The following is a 13,254-nucleotide window of genomic DNA, read 5'->3' on the forward strand; positions in this document are numbered from 1 at the left end:
TACAAATATATAAACTTTAAGCAATATCTTTTTATTATTATTATTTATTTAGAACATTTTCCAGAAAAGTTAACAGAAGAAATTGTATTCATCCAGTTGCAATTCTAAAAATAAAATAGTTCTTTAAGCCTGAGAAAACATTTTCTATAGTGGAAATGCATTAAAAATAGTTTTTTTTTCTGAAGATTATGTAATATTTGCAGTCCTAAAGTTTTATTTAGCTGGACTGAGAGCAAAAGGATTCTTGCAAACATGAAAAGTTTTAATATTTATCCAAATAATTTCTTGATATTTGGTCTAAATGAAGACTGAAATCCCAGCTCTGTCGGGTTATTTTATATATTTCATCCTAACTTGCTTCGGTTTTTGCTCAGGTGGCTCCTACCTCTTCGAAACAACAATGTGTGAATGTTGGCGTGAATGCATCTGCCACGCCCTTCCAGCAAGCGAGTGGCTACAGTTCCCATGGATACAGCACTGGTGAGGATCCCGCTCTGTAAACCTCCACGACGGTTCTCACAGTCCGCTCATTGATTTTTATGGTTTTCCCCGTTGGCGTGGAATCCACATTTCATCCGAACTCGGCTGCATCTGCGAGTGTAAACATTCTGTGTGTGTGCGCAGAAGTTTTATTTCTTCATGCTTGTGAAGACGGTCGTTGTTGCTGGAGACGTTCTTTTTTTTTTTTTTCTTTTTTCTTTTAGGTTTTTCTAAAATTGAGCGACTCATGTTTATGCTTGAGGATTTAAACTTCTGTTTATGATATGAAGGTCTAATTTCCACCATGTTGGAAGTGGAAGTGAATGCACCAGCAGCAGATAGAGGGGTTAGGTTATTGGTTTCCTGCTGTTTCCATGGCTTGCTCTGCTCATTTTACAAAGTCTTTCTTCGGGCTTTGCCATTGATCACATCTCTTGCATACAATTACGATTGAAGCTACCATTTTTTTTCCCCACATTTCCTTTTTAGCTCTTTTGTTTCTCTCTAGTTTGTTTTCCTCGTGGTTTTCAGGAGTTTTATGTTACACATTTGTATCCATTCTCCTCCCCAGCACTGAAGTGTTTTTGTAGTTTTATCTCCTTCCACACTCTGCATCCACAACATGCACATCACCCATTCGTTCTAAGCTGCACCATCTGCTGCTTTCTGCCATTACCCCACTCACTCTCAACCCCCTTCCCACACACACCCTGCCTGCCCCTCACTTTCCTCACCTCCTTCCCCAAGACTTGAGTCAAGCAGTATTTGCAAATGATGATGACGTTGATTTGGACCGTTTAGACAGGCTCTCCGGTGCAAAAACACAAAATCTTACCAAGTATTTTTCTCTAGTTTTTAGTGCAAATATCTTAGTACATTTGAAATAAGTCAAAATTAACTTATAAGTAACTTTTCAGCACAATATGGGAGCTTGTTTTTAAGAAACTAAAGTAAAAATACTTGGTAAGGCTTTGTTTTTGGAGTTGGTCTCCAGACTCTTTAGAGTCTACATTACAACGTTTTGGCGAAGCCTGTCATCTAGTCACGACTCCAGACCAGGAAATTATTTGCAAATGCTGTATGAAGCAGGTCCGCCCCGCCCCCCTGCCTGGTGTGTCTAACGCTGTGGGCTGCGGCTGTGTGTCTGACTGTTGCAGGCTATGAGGATGTGGGCCAGGCTTCAGGGAGTGGGGATTTCTGTAAGGGCGGATACGGCACTGCCGTGGCCGCTGCCGCTTCTGCACAAAACAAGCCAGCCAGCTCTGTCACCGGGCCTGGAGTCGGTGAGTGACGCCATACGCCGAATTAAAGCAAAGAACAACAAAACAAAAACTGTTCCTTCAGTCTTCCTCCTCGTGTCACCAGCCATCCCTCTCCCCCCTCGTCTGTTTTCTTTCGCTCTTGTTCATTTTTTGCCTCATTGCTGGATAGCTTTGCCCGTCTGACCAACATCACACCACATTTGCCTTCAGTTGTGCCTCTTTTACCAGCTTATTTTACCTTCTTCTTATTTTTTCCCTATTTCCTGAATTCTGCACAGGGAAACTCATGATCAGCCCCATCGTAGGAAGTTAAAACACGACGAGCTGAAACAATCCCAGCTGATTATGAGTTTCTCTGGTTGGTGCCGTTCTGTTTTCCGTTTTCCGTTTTGCTTGCTCTTCATCCTCATCATCGCTGCTCAAAGGGCATCAGAACATCTCGATGCTTCCTGTTCCTGTCAATGGTGAAGAGTGACTTCTTGTCTGAGCTCTTGGGCTCCTGCTGGTTGGATTTAAAACTCGCTGGTTCTTGGATTTGTTGGGCCGAGTGATGAATGTGAGAATGTTTCGTCTTTGTAGCCATTTTGACCAATCGCAGCGTTTAAGGAGGTTTTTCTCATTGCTTTTGTTTTTTTTACTGAACATCTACTGTGACACGTTGCGTGCAGAAAGCCTGGTGTGATCGACTTGAGCTGCTAAGACTCGTTGTTTTCCTTTATTTTTACAGTCTAATCCAGTTGTGTCCAAACTTTTTCCACTGCAGGCAAAGTTGAAAGTAGATTTTTTTTTTCCAACTTAAAAAAAAAAAGCTAAAATAATGTTGATAAATTGTAGAAAACAGGCTCAAACATTTGCCCTTAAAGAAATGTGTACAGTTTCTAAACTTTGTGGGTCAAATGTTTTCTATGTTTGTAAATTTATTCTATTACCGACAACAAAAATAAAAAACTTTACTCAAACATTTGTGTTCTGTTTAGTCAGGATCAGTGAATCAGCAGGAAAATGTGACCCAAATCCTCTTTTCTTTCCCATATTTAACTTTTTCACAGCAGTCTGACCAACCCAATTCTGATCTCTGCCATCTTTACATATGGCTCTAATTTGGATACGTATTCGATTGTTTTGAAAGCGTCTGCAGTCGGAACGCTCAATTTGCATTTGATCCAACATTTAAGTTATGTTGAGACATGCTGCATAATTCTGCACCAGTAAAATCCAGATGCAGGGCATCTGGATGTAAACGATGGCTGGAAATTATAATTATGAACTTATTAAAGAAATCTGTCACTGAAGCACATCACCATCCCACCACTTCTGTCTCTGACTTCATATGTAAGCAGACTTCCCTACTGACGTTTCAGTCAGGGCTCCACAAAAGTCGACCCGCCTCCTCCTTGTTATGATCTCATGGCGACGCTGTCGGCTGCAGTTGCTGAATAAACTTTAGAATCGATCCATAAACAGCTCAATCTGTTGCAACTTTTGTAACCGAGTGACGTAAACATCCTTCTGTAAACTGTTCACACAGAAATCTGACTGCAGTCGCAATTAATTAGTAATATGAACAACCACGCAAAGAAAAGTTTAAATTGAACCCTGAGACCTGAAAGTCTGTTTATTATAAAAAGTCACTGGATGCTTGTAAACGTGCAATCGTCTCATTTTAAAACTCTCAACAGTTGTCATGCAAAATGACATTAAAGCCAAACTTTGCTGGTTGGTAAACTGTCCCAGAAATGATTTTGATAAATGTTAATATTGTTTTGAAATAATTTTCAAGTGTTGTGTATATAATGGCTTAATAATTCAAGTTCTTCTTCTCAAAAACTAATAAACTTTAATTTTGCAACCAACATTTGACACTAAGACTGGAAGATATAAAAATGACCACTAAAATACTGTGGAAATAAACGCACACAACCAAAACCTTAAATGAAATGGATTATTTGACCTCTGTCAACAAAATAGCCTTTTAATTCTAGATTGTCAGACAATTTATTGCTAATTGAACCAGCCTATGTAGAAGTAAGTTTCTTTAAAGCTGATTTCAAAGTATTTTTGCTTTACTATCAAAACAATTTACAATATTTATCATTTTCAAAATGTTCATATTTTCTAATAATGTCTTTCCTACTGGATGAAAGCTGCTTCATAATCATTTAAACCGTGTGCTTTTCAAATCTACGGCAGGTAAGACGGTGACTGCTGATAACTACTCTGGTTAAGCCTTACACAATAAATAAAATAACTATTCCTTTCTCACTGAAAAAGGAATTTTCAAATAAAATGAAAGCCTTTAGTTGTTGTTTTTAGACACTTGTTGATCTCCAGAGGTTGCATTCTCAGGAACAACTAGTTTGTTTTTTGTTTCATATATTCTTTATCCAACATGTGGAACTGAAGGCACAAATGTTTTAACGTCAATGAGCTCCTGGCCTGAAATGGTTCACTCCTTTTTGTGTTTGATATTTTTTTTTTACCCTGTTTAGTGTTGATGTGAGCGTTTTTTTTATGTGTAGTTGGACCCAACATGGCTGCAAAAACATCACAGGATTATTCACTGTAACATCATTTCTTTACTTCTCTTCCTCCTTATTTTGTCTCTCAGAAAAGGCAAATCAGCTGAAATCATCTATGGACGAGAACATAGATGTAGATGCTGAGGATTTGTCACCATTGAAGATTATTTTTGTTTTAATTCACCTTCACTACCTTCTTGTTTAAATGTGTGAAGGACCATATTGTTCATTTTGATGGGAGACGATCTCACTCGGTTCAGGATAAAGTTTGTAATGTCTCTCTTTTTTTCTGCAGGAGTTTCTGTGACATCAAGCAACACAGGAGTGCCGGACATTTCAGGATCTGTTTACACGAAGACACAGGTAGCTGCAGGTTATGACCAAGATCTTTGCAGTCGAGCTGCAATGCCTTGATTTTTTTTTTATTTTATTTTTTATTTCTTTTTCCGGATTTTTGGTTTCTTCCCGCAGTCGTTTGAGAAGCAGGGTTTCCACGCCGGAACGCCAGCAGCTTCCTTCACCCTCCCCTCGGCGCTGGGGACCGGCGGACCCATCAACCCCCCGGCAGCCGCTGGCTACGCTCCAGCCCCCTTCATGCACATCCTGACCCCCCACCAACAGCCCCACTCTCAGATTCTGCACCACCACCTGCAGCAAGACGGCCAGGTAGATACTCAACAAATTCAAGGGCACAGCAGCACGAAACACGACCAGGCAGAAAAAAATACAACCAAAATCAGATGTTTAGGTACACGGTTTAAAAGATGCACTATTAGACCATATTTTTACTGTTTTGTGTCCGTTAGTATTTATACTCTAAAACAATTTGGAAAACGCCCAGAGTTCATACTGGGGCTTAAAATTCTTACATTTCATTTTGGTGTTTTAAAGGTTTGGAAAGTGCTGGATATTCAAAACTGCACAGTTCGAATAAAGTACAATCTAACATTTAATTAAAAGCCTAAAAATTTTTAAAGCAGTATTTTTAATTGAATCCAGGTATTTAAAGCTAATGAAAAGGCACAAACACATTATTTCTCAATGTCTGGAGTTAAATTAGACCAAACTTTTCTTCTTTTTGGGTCAGTTGGAATCACCAAAATTATTTAAATTCCAGAAAACTTAGCAAGAAACTGAGATTTTATTTTTTTTTGTAACTTTCTCAGACCAGTCAGGTGTCTATAAGAGACTTTTCAAAACACAAAATGTTGTCATATTTTAGTTTAACTTCCCCCTGGAGTAGAATGTAAAATACACTAATCATGGTAAATTATATCACTTCTTCTTTAGTTCAGTTGTATTGTTTTTAACTCCAAAGTTTGAAAACTTCCTTTGAAAGTGCTTGAATTTTACTGTGGAAAAAGCATAAAAACGCTGTATCCCGTAAAGGGTTGCCAGGTTTGACTGATTCCAGCGTGAAAATCATGAAACTCCAAAAAAACAGCTGAAATCTCAACCTTAATAAAAAAAACAAAAAATTAAATAAAAATATCTTGTGTCCCATACGTCCTCCACTGTATTCAGACAACATTTTTGGTGATTGTTTATTGTATTCTGACAACCAGAACCAGAACTCATTGGGACTTGACTATTTGAACACAGAGACTTGAGTTTTTTCCTCCGGGATTTCTGTTTTACAATATACTTCTGTATCGTGACACTTATCCAATGACTGATTATTCGACAGATTCTAGAGATTTTGAGATAAATTAATTAAAATGAAAAGTGCAATAACACTGCATCTAATTGAAATACAAATAAAACCATTTTCAAAAACTTTCCTCTTTCTAAAAACGCACCAAAGCTGTTCTGGTTTTTCAACTAAATGTCTTCAAAAGCAGCCCAGTCTGGCAACACTGCATCCGTTACAAAATCCCAATAAAATGAGAACCATTCAAAGTTTTCTGAATCCTTATTGCCCCTCTGAACTCTGTTGACGATCAGTTGTCTCTTGGCAGAGCGGCACCGGACAGCGCAGCCAGAATGCCTCCATTCAGCAGAAATCTCAGATAAACAAGTCGGTGTACAACAGCTACAACTGGGGTGGGAACTAACGTCCGCCGACGGGACCTCCTCCGCCTCCTCCTGAGGCGGGGTAACGGCTCATCACTCATGCGAAACCGTGTCCATATGTGAAGCTCCCTCTTCCTCCTGCAGAGGTTTCCCTCCAGTCTCTTGGCCCAGCCGCTCCCTGCAGTCCCGACTGCAGCCAGAGGAGGCGCTGTGCCAGGAGGGGCCTAAAAGTTGGAGCTGAAAATGGTTATAAAAATTAGGTGAAACGTTGAGTGTTGGGAATTTGTATCATGATAATCCCCCCTCATTCTGCTCTCCACCCCTTTTTTCTTTAACTTACATGTAACATAGAACTGCTTTCTAAAAGATTGAACTTTTCCTGTATTTCACTTTTGTTTCCCACCTTTTTTCTTAGCTGAACGAAGTAAAATCTGAAGGCGGTTTGGATGGGGAGGCAGGCTGGTTTTCTATTTCTCACCCTCAACTCACCTCCTATTTAATCTTCCAACACAAAATATCTAAAAAAAAAAAAAAAAATTGCTGTTGAATGTTTTGTTTTTTCCTCCTTTTTTCTTTTTAAGTTTGAAGAAACAATTCTCTTAATTGGTAGAGTTGTGAAGTTTATTTTTTACCAAATATAGATATATTATTATATATAAAGACATATAAGTGAGCTCACTGGCTTGGACTGTGAGGAAGGTGTGTTTGTCATGTGACTGCGTGCATGTTTGTACACACGGGAGGCCGTGTTTGTGTACTGTGCTTCGTTTTTTTCGCCTAGCACAGGAGTTTTTCATTATCTAACACTTGTACAGTTACCGTTTCCATGAGTTCAAAACGACGCTGCGTGAGGTCCCTCTTCTTTTGAAAAATGTTTAATAATTTTTCCCAAGAACTGCACCCGAGCCGCTTTGTTTTTTGTTTTTTGTTTTTTAAAAGTGTTTTATTTAGTTTTCCCGAGGCCCCGCCCTCCACAGCCTCCTCTCCGCTTCACCACCTGCCCCCTCCTGACGTTGTAAGGAAACCTGCACCCTTGAGTACTGATGGACAAAGTTGTGCTATGGCTTTTCTTTTTGTCAGTGGTTTATTTTTTTTCTTCTTTTTGTACTGTGCATTTTAAAACAAAAGATTTAAATGGATAAAATTGTCTTGTACATATATAAAGAGAAAACACAAGTACTGTAGTCCTTGTTTGTCAATGGCTTTCTTTTTTGTTTTTCTCAAATTCTCGCGGACTTGTTAGCTTCTTTTGTCCCATTTTTTTTATTTTGTAAAAATATATAAATATTAAGTAAATAAACAAAGACATTTTCATCATTTTGGATGTTAATGTCTTTTAATAAACAGATTTTTTTGTGGTGTGTGAATGTAACTTTTCTTCTAGCAACTGAAACTTTCAAAGCTTTGATCCAAGTCAGTGTCAATAAATTAGAAAGTCACGGATCTTTCTCACTCTGGAGAAGTACAAAATGTAAGTACTTTTCATATCTGGCTAATATGGTCACATTTTTGTATTTTCAGACTTTATTGATTGGTCTAAGTGACCAAAACTGATCAATCTGTTTCCTTCATACCTACCTAAAAGGATTGGAAACGTTCAATTGGTCTTTAGAAAATAACTAATCTGGTCATCTAATTTGTCTGCTTACATTGTTCACCACGTTCGGTCAGCCTTGTTTACTTGCAGCTCCTAACTGCGCGATCACGTGACCTAGTGACGTCATTGTAGACTTCTGTCAAACACGGAGAATTTATAATTTTTTTTTAACTTGACCAAATTCACATCTTGGTATGAAGATGACAAGATCTGCTAAAACAACTTTCGAACTGAAGTTTTTCCTCTCTTCTGATTTGATAAACTTATTTTGATGTGACTAGAAAATCAATCACTTCCAAAAGTCAAGGTTGAATGTGTTTTTTATGTTTTTTTTCTCAATACCGCTGGATTTAAAGACATATTATTGAAATTTCTTAATCAAATGAACCATAAGAATATGTATGATTTATACACAGTTAAGCAGGAAATAGCATTGGATAAAACTGACGAGCAGTTAAAGTGTAAAAATAAAATACAAAAGGTAAACATTAATTGGCTTTTGTATTAACAGCTGCACTGTTGAAACTTTAACAAAAGACGTCAAAAGTAGGAATAATTTTAAGTTTCTGAATCTATTTGAGAATGTTTTAGTCAAAAAATCAGAATAATCATTTTATTTCCCATTTGATAAACGTCTTTTTGTTTGTTCTTTTGTTTTGGTGTTTTGTCTTGGAAGAGGTTTTCTGTGGAAAATACGGTTCTGGAAAAAATTGTCTTAAAGGTGCTTCATTCACAACGAAAAGATTTAATGTTTCAATGTCAGCCAGAAAATATGCAAATACTTAATAAATATGTTAGCTATTTTAATACCTTTCTTTTCAGGGAAATATTGGTGCTGTAAATTAATCTGAATGCATTTTTTCTACAAATTCCAACTCATTTATAACTAAAGAGTGTTGTATTGGAATAATTAGTGGCTATGTCAGTATAAATTTCAGTCACATCATTACTACTGGAGTAATTATCCTGGTTATTAAATTATGTGGAGTACTTATAGTAAAGTGCACGTGTTTTACCGTCTTTACGGTAACGCTCTCTTTGCGACATATTGCGTCATGCGTGCGGAACATACCAGAGCGCTTTACGTCTCTGTTGACACTTGTAGCAGCACTGACACTTCTTTTCGGTCGTAGTTCACATTTCTAGTTATGATTTAACAACTTCCTGCTTGAGCTGTGAGTAAATGAGTGTTTTTGATTTATTCCGCGGGTTCTTCGGGGTCCCGGGAGGACACTTCCGAGGAAGAAGGTCAGTTTGTTTTTTTTAAACTAAATCAGAAAGTAGAAGTTAGCCGCTGTTAGGTAACGAGCCAGCTCCGTCTAGGGCAAGATTAGTGGTTTTATTTCTGCCAGGAAAACAACAGGGGTCCCTCATCTAACTAGGCTGCTGCTCATTTTAGCGTCAAGATTCATGATCTGTTGAGGTCACTCCTAATCGGTCGGTGCCAGGGGCGGTTCTAGGTTCTGACCTTTAGAGGTTCACAGCCCCCAGTGAGCGGCTGGCAGTGGCTTTTGATCAGAAAAGGGGTTAAATATTTTAAATCAGAAATGTAAGCCTCATCTGAGCCAGAAAAAAAAAGTAATTGTCTGTATTCTGTAGTACATTTCAATAAATCTAAATACTTTCAGAAAATTTCTTGAATCAGTACAAAATAAAATTGTAATAAATACTTTTAGTTTATTATGTTAATTCATTAGTTCCGTCACTGTACTAATGACAGGCAGGGTGAGACACAAAAGCTCTGTGCAGACTCTTAAAAGAAAAAAAGAGCCTTGCCTATATGCCAAGATGATGCTGGAAAATTTAGTGGTAGAAAAAACTGATGGACAAGTGACTACTGCTTGGAGAGGGAAAATCAGGCAAAGATCAACACTTAAGTAGATTTTAAATTGCTTTCTTTTAATAACAGTCACTCTGCAAGACAGTTGCAATGTAAAAACCATTAATAGAAACAAAATAAATATTATAAACTGAGAAGGTCAAGTCATAATAAACAAACATGTCTGTTTTATGGACTTGTTTCTCTTGTAAAATGTTGTAGTGGTATATTTGTAAGTGCTATTTATTTATGGGTACGTAGTTCAAATTAAAAAGTGCTTGTTCTCCACCATAACAAATAGCATGACCTTGTTGCTCATTAGCGGTTGCAGGAACATTATTCTCTTTGGGTTTTTTTAGGGACCCCTTCTTTGATGCAATGACTCATGATGATGACGACGACGATGATGAGGAAGAAGGATTCTACTACGATGGATTCAAAAGGGACCAGCAGGACCCGCTGGACAGAGCCTGGCGGTTTGGCTTCAGCTTGGGTCCAGACGGGATGAGCTTCCAGGAGCCGGCCGTGTTCGGCCACGTCCTCCGGGAGATGGAGGAGATCTTCTCCCAGCTGGGCCGCTGGGAGGGACATCCGGAGTCGGGACACTTTGGTACGGAAACAGAGCCAATGTGTCTGTTATCTGGGCTCTGGGTTGTGAGGTCTTTCTGGGAAACGTCTTCAGCAGACGGGTTCCTGCTCTGCCTCAGAGTCTCCCAATGAGAAATGTCTGAAACATACAGCTCTGGAAACAATGAAGAGTCCACTGCACTGAACCCCATTGAAAACCTCCTGGTTTTTCCACCAAATATGGATTTCTGAGTTAAAACATTAGTTTTGTTGTTTCTAAACGAATATGAACTTGTTTTCTTTGCATTATTTGAAGTCTGAAAACACTGCATCTTTTTCGTTATTTTAACCATTTCTCATTTTCTGCAAATAAATACTAATTTCTGTGTATTGAGTCTTAGTTGTTTACGGTTTGAGTTACCCTGATTACATCACAAGAAGGTGCCGGCGTTTGACTCGGAGGAATATTATTATGAAATGCTTTGTGTACACAGAATGAAAGCAGAATAGTTCATCTTTTTGAAATCATCTAAGTGGTTTTATCGAGTCAGTGACGTTTTCAGTGTTTTCCCTCAGTGTATTATAAGCCTGGCAGGCCACCAGTCCTAGCTTTGCTTGTTTTATTTATTTTAGGGGGTTTTAAGACTTTATAATTGATGTTTAGGTATTGTTGATAATGTCTTCCAATAGCACATAATTACCTAGTGATATTTCCATATTTCCTCTCAACTTTAAACATTTTTAACCTGAATACACGGTAGGTCACTGGATGACTGCCCTGCCACCAGGCTTGGCTAGTTTTATGTGGTAAATCCTGCGTTTTACTTCCGTCTCATCTCACTGTCTGCAGGTCCATCTTGTCGACCATATTACCTCTTATTACCTTTAAGAAATACAAATAAACTTTTTTTTTTCTCTGTTTTATATTTCAGGCGTTCCCAGAGTCCTGCCTCCATCTCCACCTCAGGGCAGATCAGAGAGCAGTGGGAATCCTCTCAGAGACTTTATGCTCAAATCACCCGACGGCGACCTCCGCCGGCGGCACCCGGACCACCGACCTTCGTTTGAGTCGCCGCCATTTGATGGCAGGAGCCCTTTTTCTAAGGTACATGGCAGACTTCACTGCTTTTTCAGCTTACATTCAACCAAGTCTCTGAGATTTTCTTATTGTCTCCAAATAGTTCAATGATTTCTGGGGTGAGGCGCCACGGAGAACTCCAGGTCAAGAGGCTAAAGAAGACAGAGGTAGGGGACGTCTTTGACTTGGATTGTATTTTTTATTTTTTTTCATTTGTTTTATTTTTTGCCAATTTTTCGGTCCAGATCTGGACTCTGCCGTGTCGTCAGGCGGCTTGGATCAGATCCTGACTCCGCCTGTCGGTCAGAACCCGACAGAACCCCAGAGCCGCTCTTTCTTCCAGTCCGTCGTCGTCACCAAGGTGGTGAAACCCGACGGGGTGAGCGCTTCCTAAACGTTCTTCCATCACAATATACATACTTTAAAAAAATTTAAAAAGTATGTACTTATTCACATTTTCTATTAATATAAATTTTTATTACATTTATTTGTTCAGTTATTTAATTGTAAAAATGTTCTTTTCTCACAATTCTAACATAATTTTAGAAACGAATAAATTAAATTGAACATTGTCCAGGTCAAAATATATATGGAAAAATGTTTCTATTTCCAGACTTTATTTATTTTTGCGTGTTCAAAAGTTTTTTTCCTTCCAAAGTTTTTCACAACTTGCATCTTTAAAGCTCCACAAATTTGTAGAAATTGCATGCATAGAAATTGCATTGTAAACTTTTATATTGCTGCTTAAAAATCACCTAAAAGTCCATTGTGCTACTTTGAGTTTGGAGAGATGAATGGGATTTGAGATTATCAATGCTACAAAAAAGCGTTTCTGCTCGCAGACTTTATCTATTTTTGTTTTTTCTATGAATTGTGCATGTTTCAGAACATCAAACACATTTTAATATTAGACAAAGATTAACAAGGTTAATACAAAAAGCAGCTTTTTAAAATGATGATTTCATTCATTAGAGAAAAAAATCTGTCCAAACCGACTTGACTCTGTGACAAAGCATCTGTTAAGTCATGAATTAACTGGGATTACGCCGTTTGTTTTTAGGAAGCTGAACTCAATCCCACAGGCCTGACCTGCAGAAATAATAAATAATTTAAATTAATCCTCTGACAGCTGAAAAAAAAAAAGTTACAAAGCCATTTAAAAATTTACGTGAAATTAAATTTTACAGCTGTTTTCATATGGAGTTTGTTAAAATTAATTCTTATGCTTGTTTAAAAGTTGACTTCATGTTTTATGTTCAAATAAAATTTTATTTCCAGCACAATGGTTGGAAAGAAAATACTTCTCTGTTTTAGATTTCATAAAAATATAAAGTATAGTTTTAAAAATGGAAAAAAAACCAGAGGATGGGTGTAAATGTTCTCCTGCTTTTCCTCGTGTCAGACTGTAGAGGAGCGGCGAACGGTCAGAGACGGACATGGCAACCAGAAGACCACCGTGACCCGCTCAGGAGGTCCGGACAGGCTGGACGGACCGGACCGCCAGACCGGACCGGTGCTCCCAGGTCAGCTGTGCTCCAGGCTGGGTTTATTGAACTAAATGAATAAATTCACAGCAGCTCTGTTTTGTTTTTTCCAGGAGATTCGAATCGTTTCTCAGACCTGCGGGATGACGACTCGTTATTCTCTCGGTTCTTCGGAGGATTTAAATAAGAAATAAACTAGTGTCGTCCTCTCTTTGGTTTTTTGTTTTTAAAGGGAGAACGTGTGTTTGAAACGAAGTCTTTGGTTTGAACAGGAAATAAAAACTAGTCGCATCAAGAACAAACAGTCCAGTTAAATGTTTTATTTTTGTAAAAAAGGCAGATTGAATGGCAGAAATGTGAAAAAGAGTCAAATAAAGACTTAATATATTTACTCGACTTTGATATTATTTGTGTTTTCATTTCACCAGCACTAAA

At 38.1% G+C, this 13,254-nt stretch overlaps 2 protein-coding genes across 6 annotated transcripts in view; both read left to right on the forward strand.

Annotated features, from left to right (window-relative positions):
- ubap2l (ubiquitin associated protein 2-like) overlaps positions 1 to 7,458 on the forward strand; it is a 37,773-nt gene extending 30,315 nt beyond the window's left edge. For 3 of the 5 annotated variants that reach the window (XM_044137550.1, XM_044137552.1, XM_044137551.1), the window contains exons 25-29: positions 375 to 480; positions 1,638 to 1,763; positions 4,557 to 4,624; positions 4,733 to 4,927; positions 6,220 to 7,458. In XM_044137550.1, the coding sequence (XP_043993485.1) occupies positions 375 to 480; positions 1,638 to 1,763; positions 4,557 to 4,624; positions 4,733 to 4,927; positions 6,220 to 6,315 (591 nt within the window). In that variant the 3' untranslated portion in view covers positions 6,316 to 7,458. The remainder of the gene's footprint in view (positions 1 to 374; positions 481 to 1,637; positions 1,764 to 4,556; positions 4,625 to 4,732; positions 4,928 to 6,219) is intronic. The other 2 variants (XM_044137553.1, XM_044137554.1) reach the window with 1 other exon arrangement.
- A 1,472-nt stretch (positions 7,459 to 8,930) lies between these two features.
- hax1 (HCLS1 associated protein X-1) lies at positions 8,931 to 13,215 on the forward strand. Its single transcript, XM_044137590.1, has 7 exons — positions 8,931 to 9,119; positions 10,050 to 10,300; positions 11,190 to 11,362; positions 11,439 to 11,502; positions 11,581 to 11,714; positions 12,738 to 12,858; positions 12,933 to 13,215. The coding sequence occupies exons 1-7, from the start codon at positions 9,055 to 9,057 to the stop codon at positions 13,004 to 13,006; spliced, it is 882 nt and encodes a 293-aa protein (XP_043993525.1). The 5' UTR covers positions 8,931 to 9,054; the 3' UTR covers positions 13,007 to 13,215.
- Positions 13,216 to 13,254: the final 39 nt, after the last annotated feature.

Source organism: Gambusia affinis, linkage group LG14 (assembly GCF_019740435.1).
Source record: "Gambusia affinis linkage group LG14, SWU_Gaff_1.0, whole genome shotgun sequence".
In the NCBI taxonomy this organism is placed as follows: domain Eukaryota; kingdom Metazoa; phylum Chordata; class Actinopteri; order Cyprinodontiformes; family Poeciliidae; genus Gambusia; species Gambusia affinis.

What these genes read in the sequence shown, in the direction of transcription:
- hax1 (XM_044137590.1), top strand. Translation starts at nt 9,055, where the DNA reads ATGAGTGTTTTTGATTTATTCCGCGGGTTCTTCGGGGTCCCGGGAGGA. An exon ending in AGAGGCTAAAGAAGACAGAG is followed by an intron (nt 11,503 to 11,580) that starts GTAGGGGACGTC and finishes TTTTCGGTCCAG; the next exon opens with ATCTGGACTCTGCCGTGTCG. An exon ending in GACCGGACCGGTGCTCCCAG is followed by an intron (nt 12,859 to 12,932) that starts GTCAGCTGTGCT and finishes TGTTTTTTCCAG; the next exon opens with GAGATTCGAATCGTTTCTCA.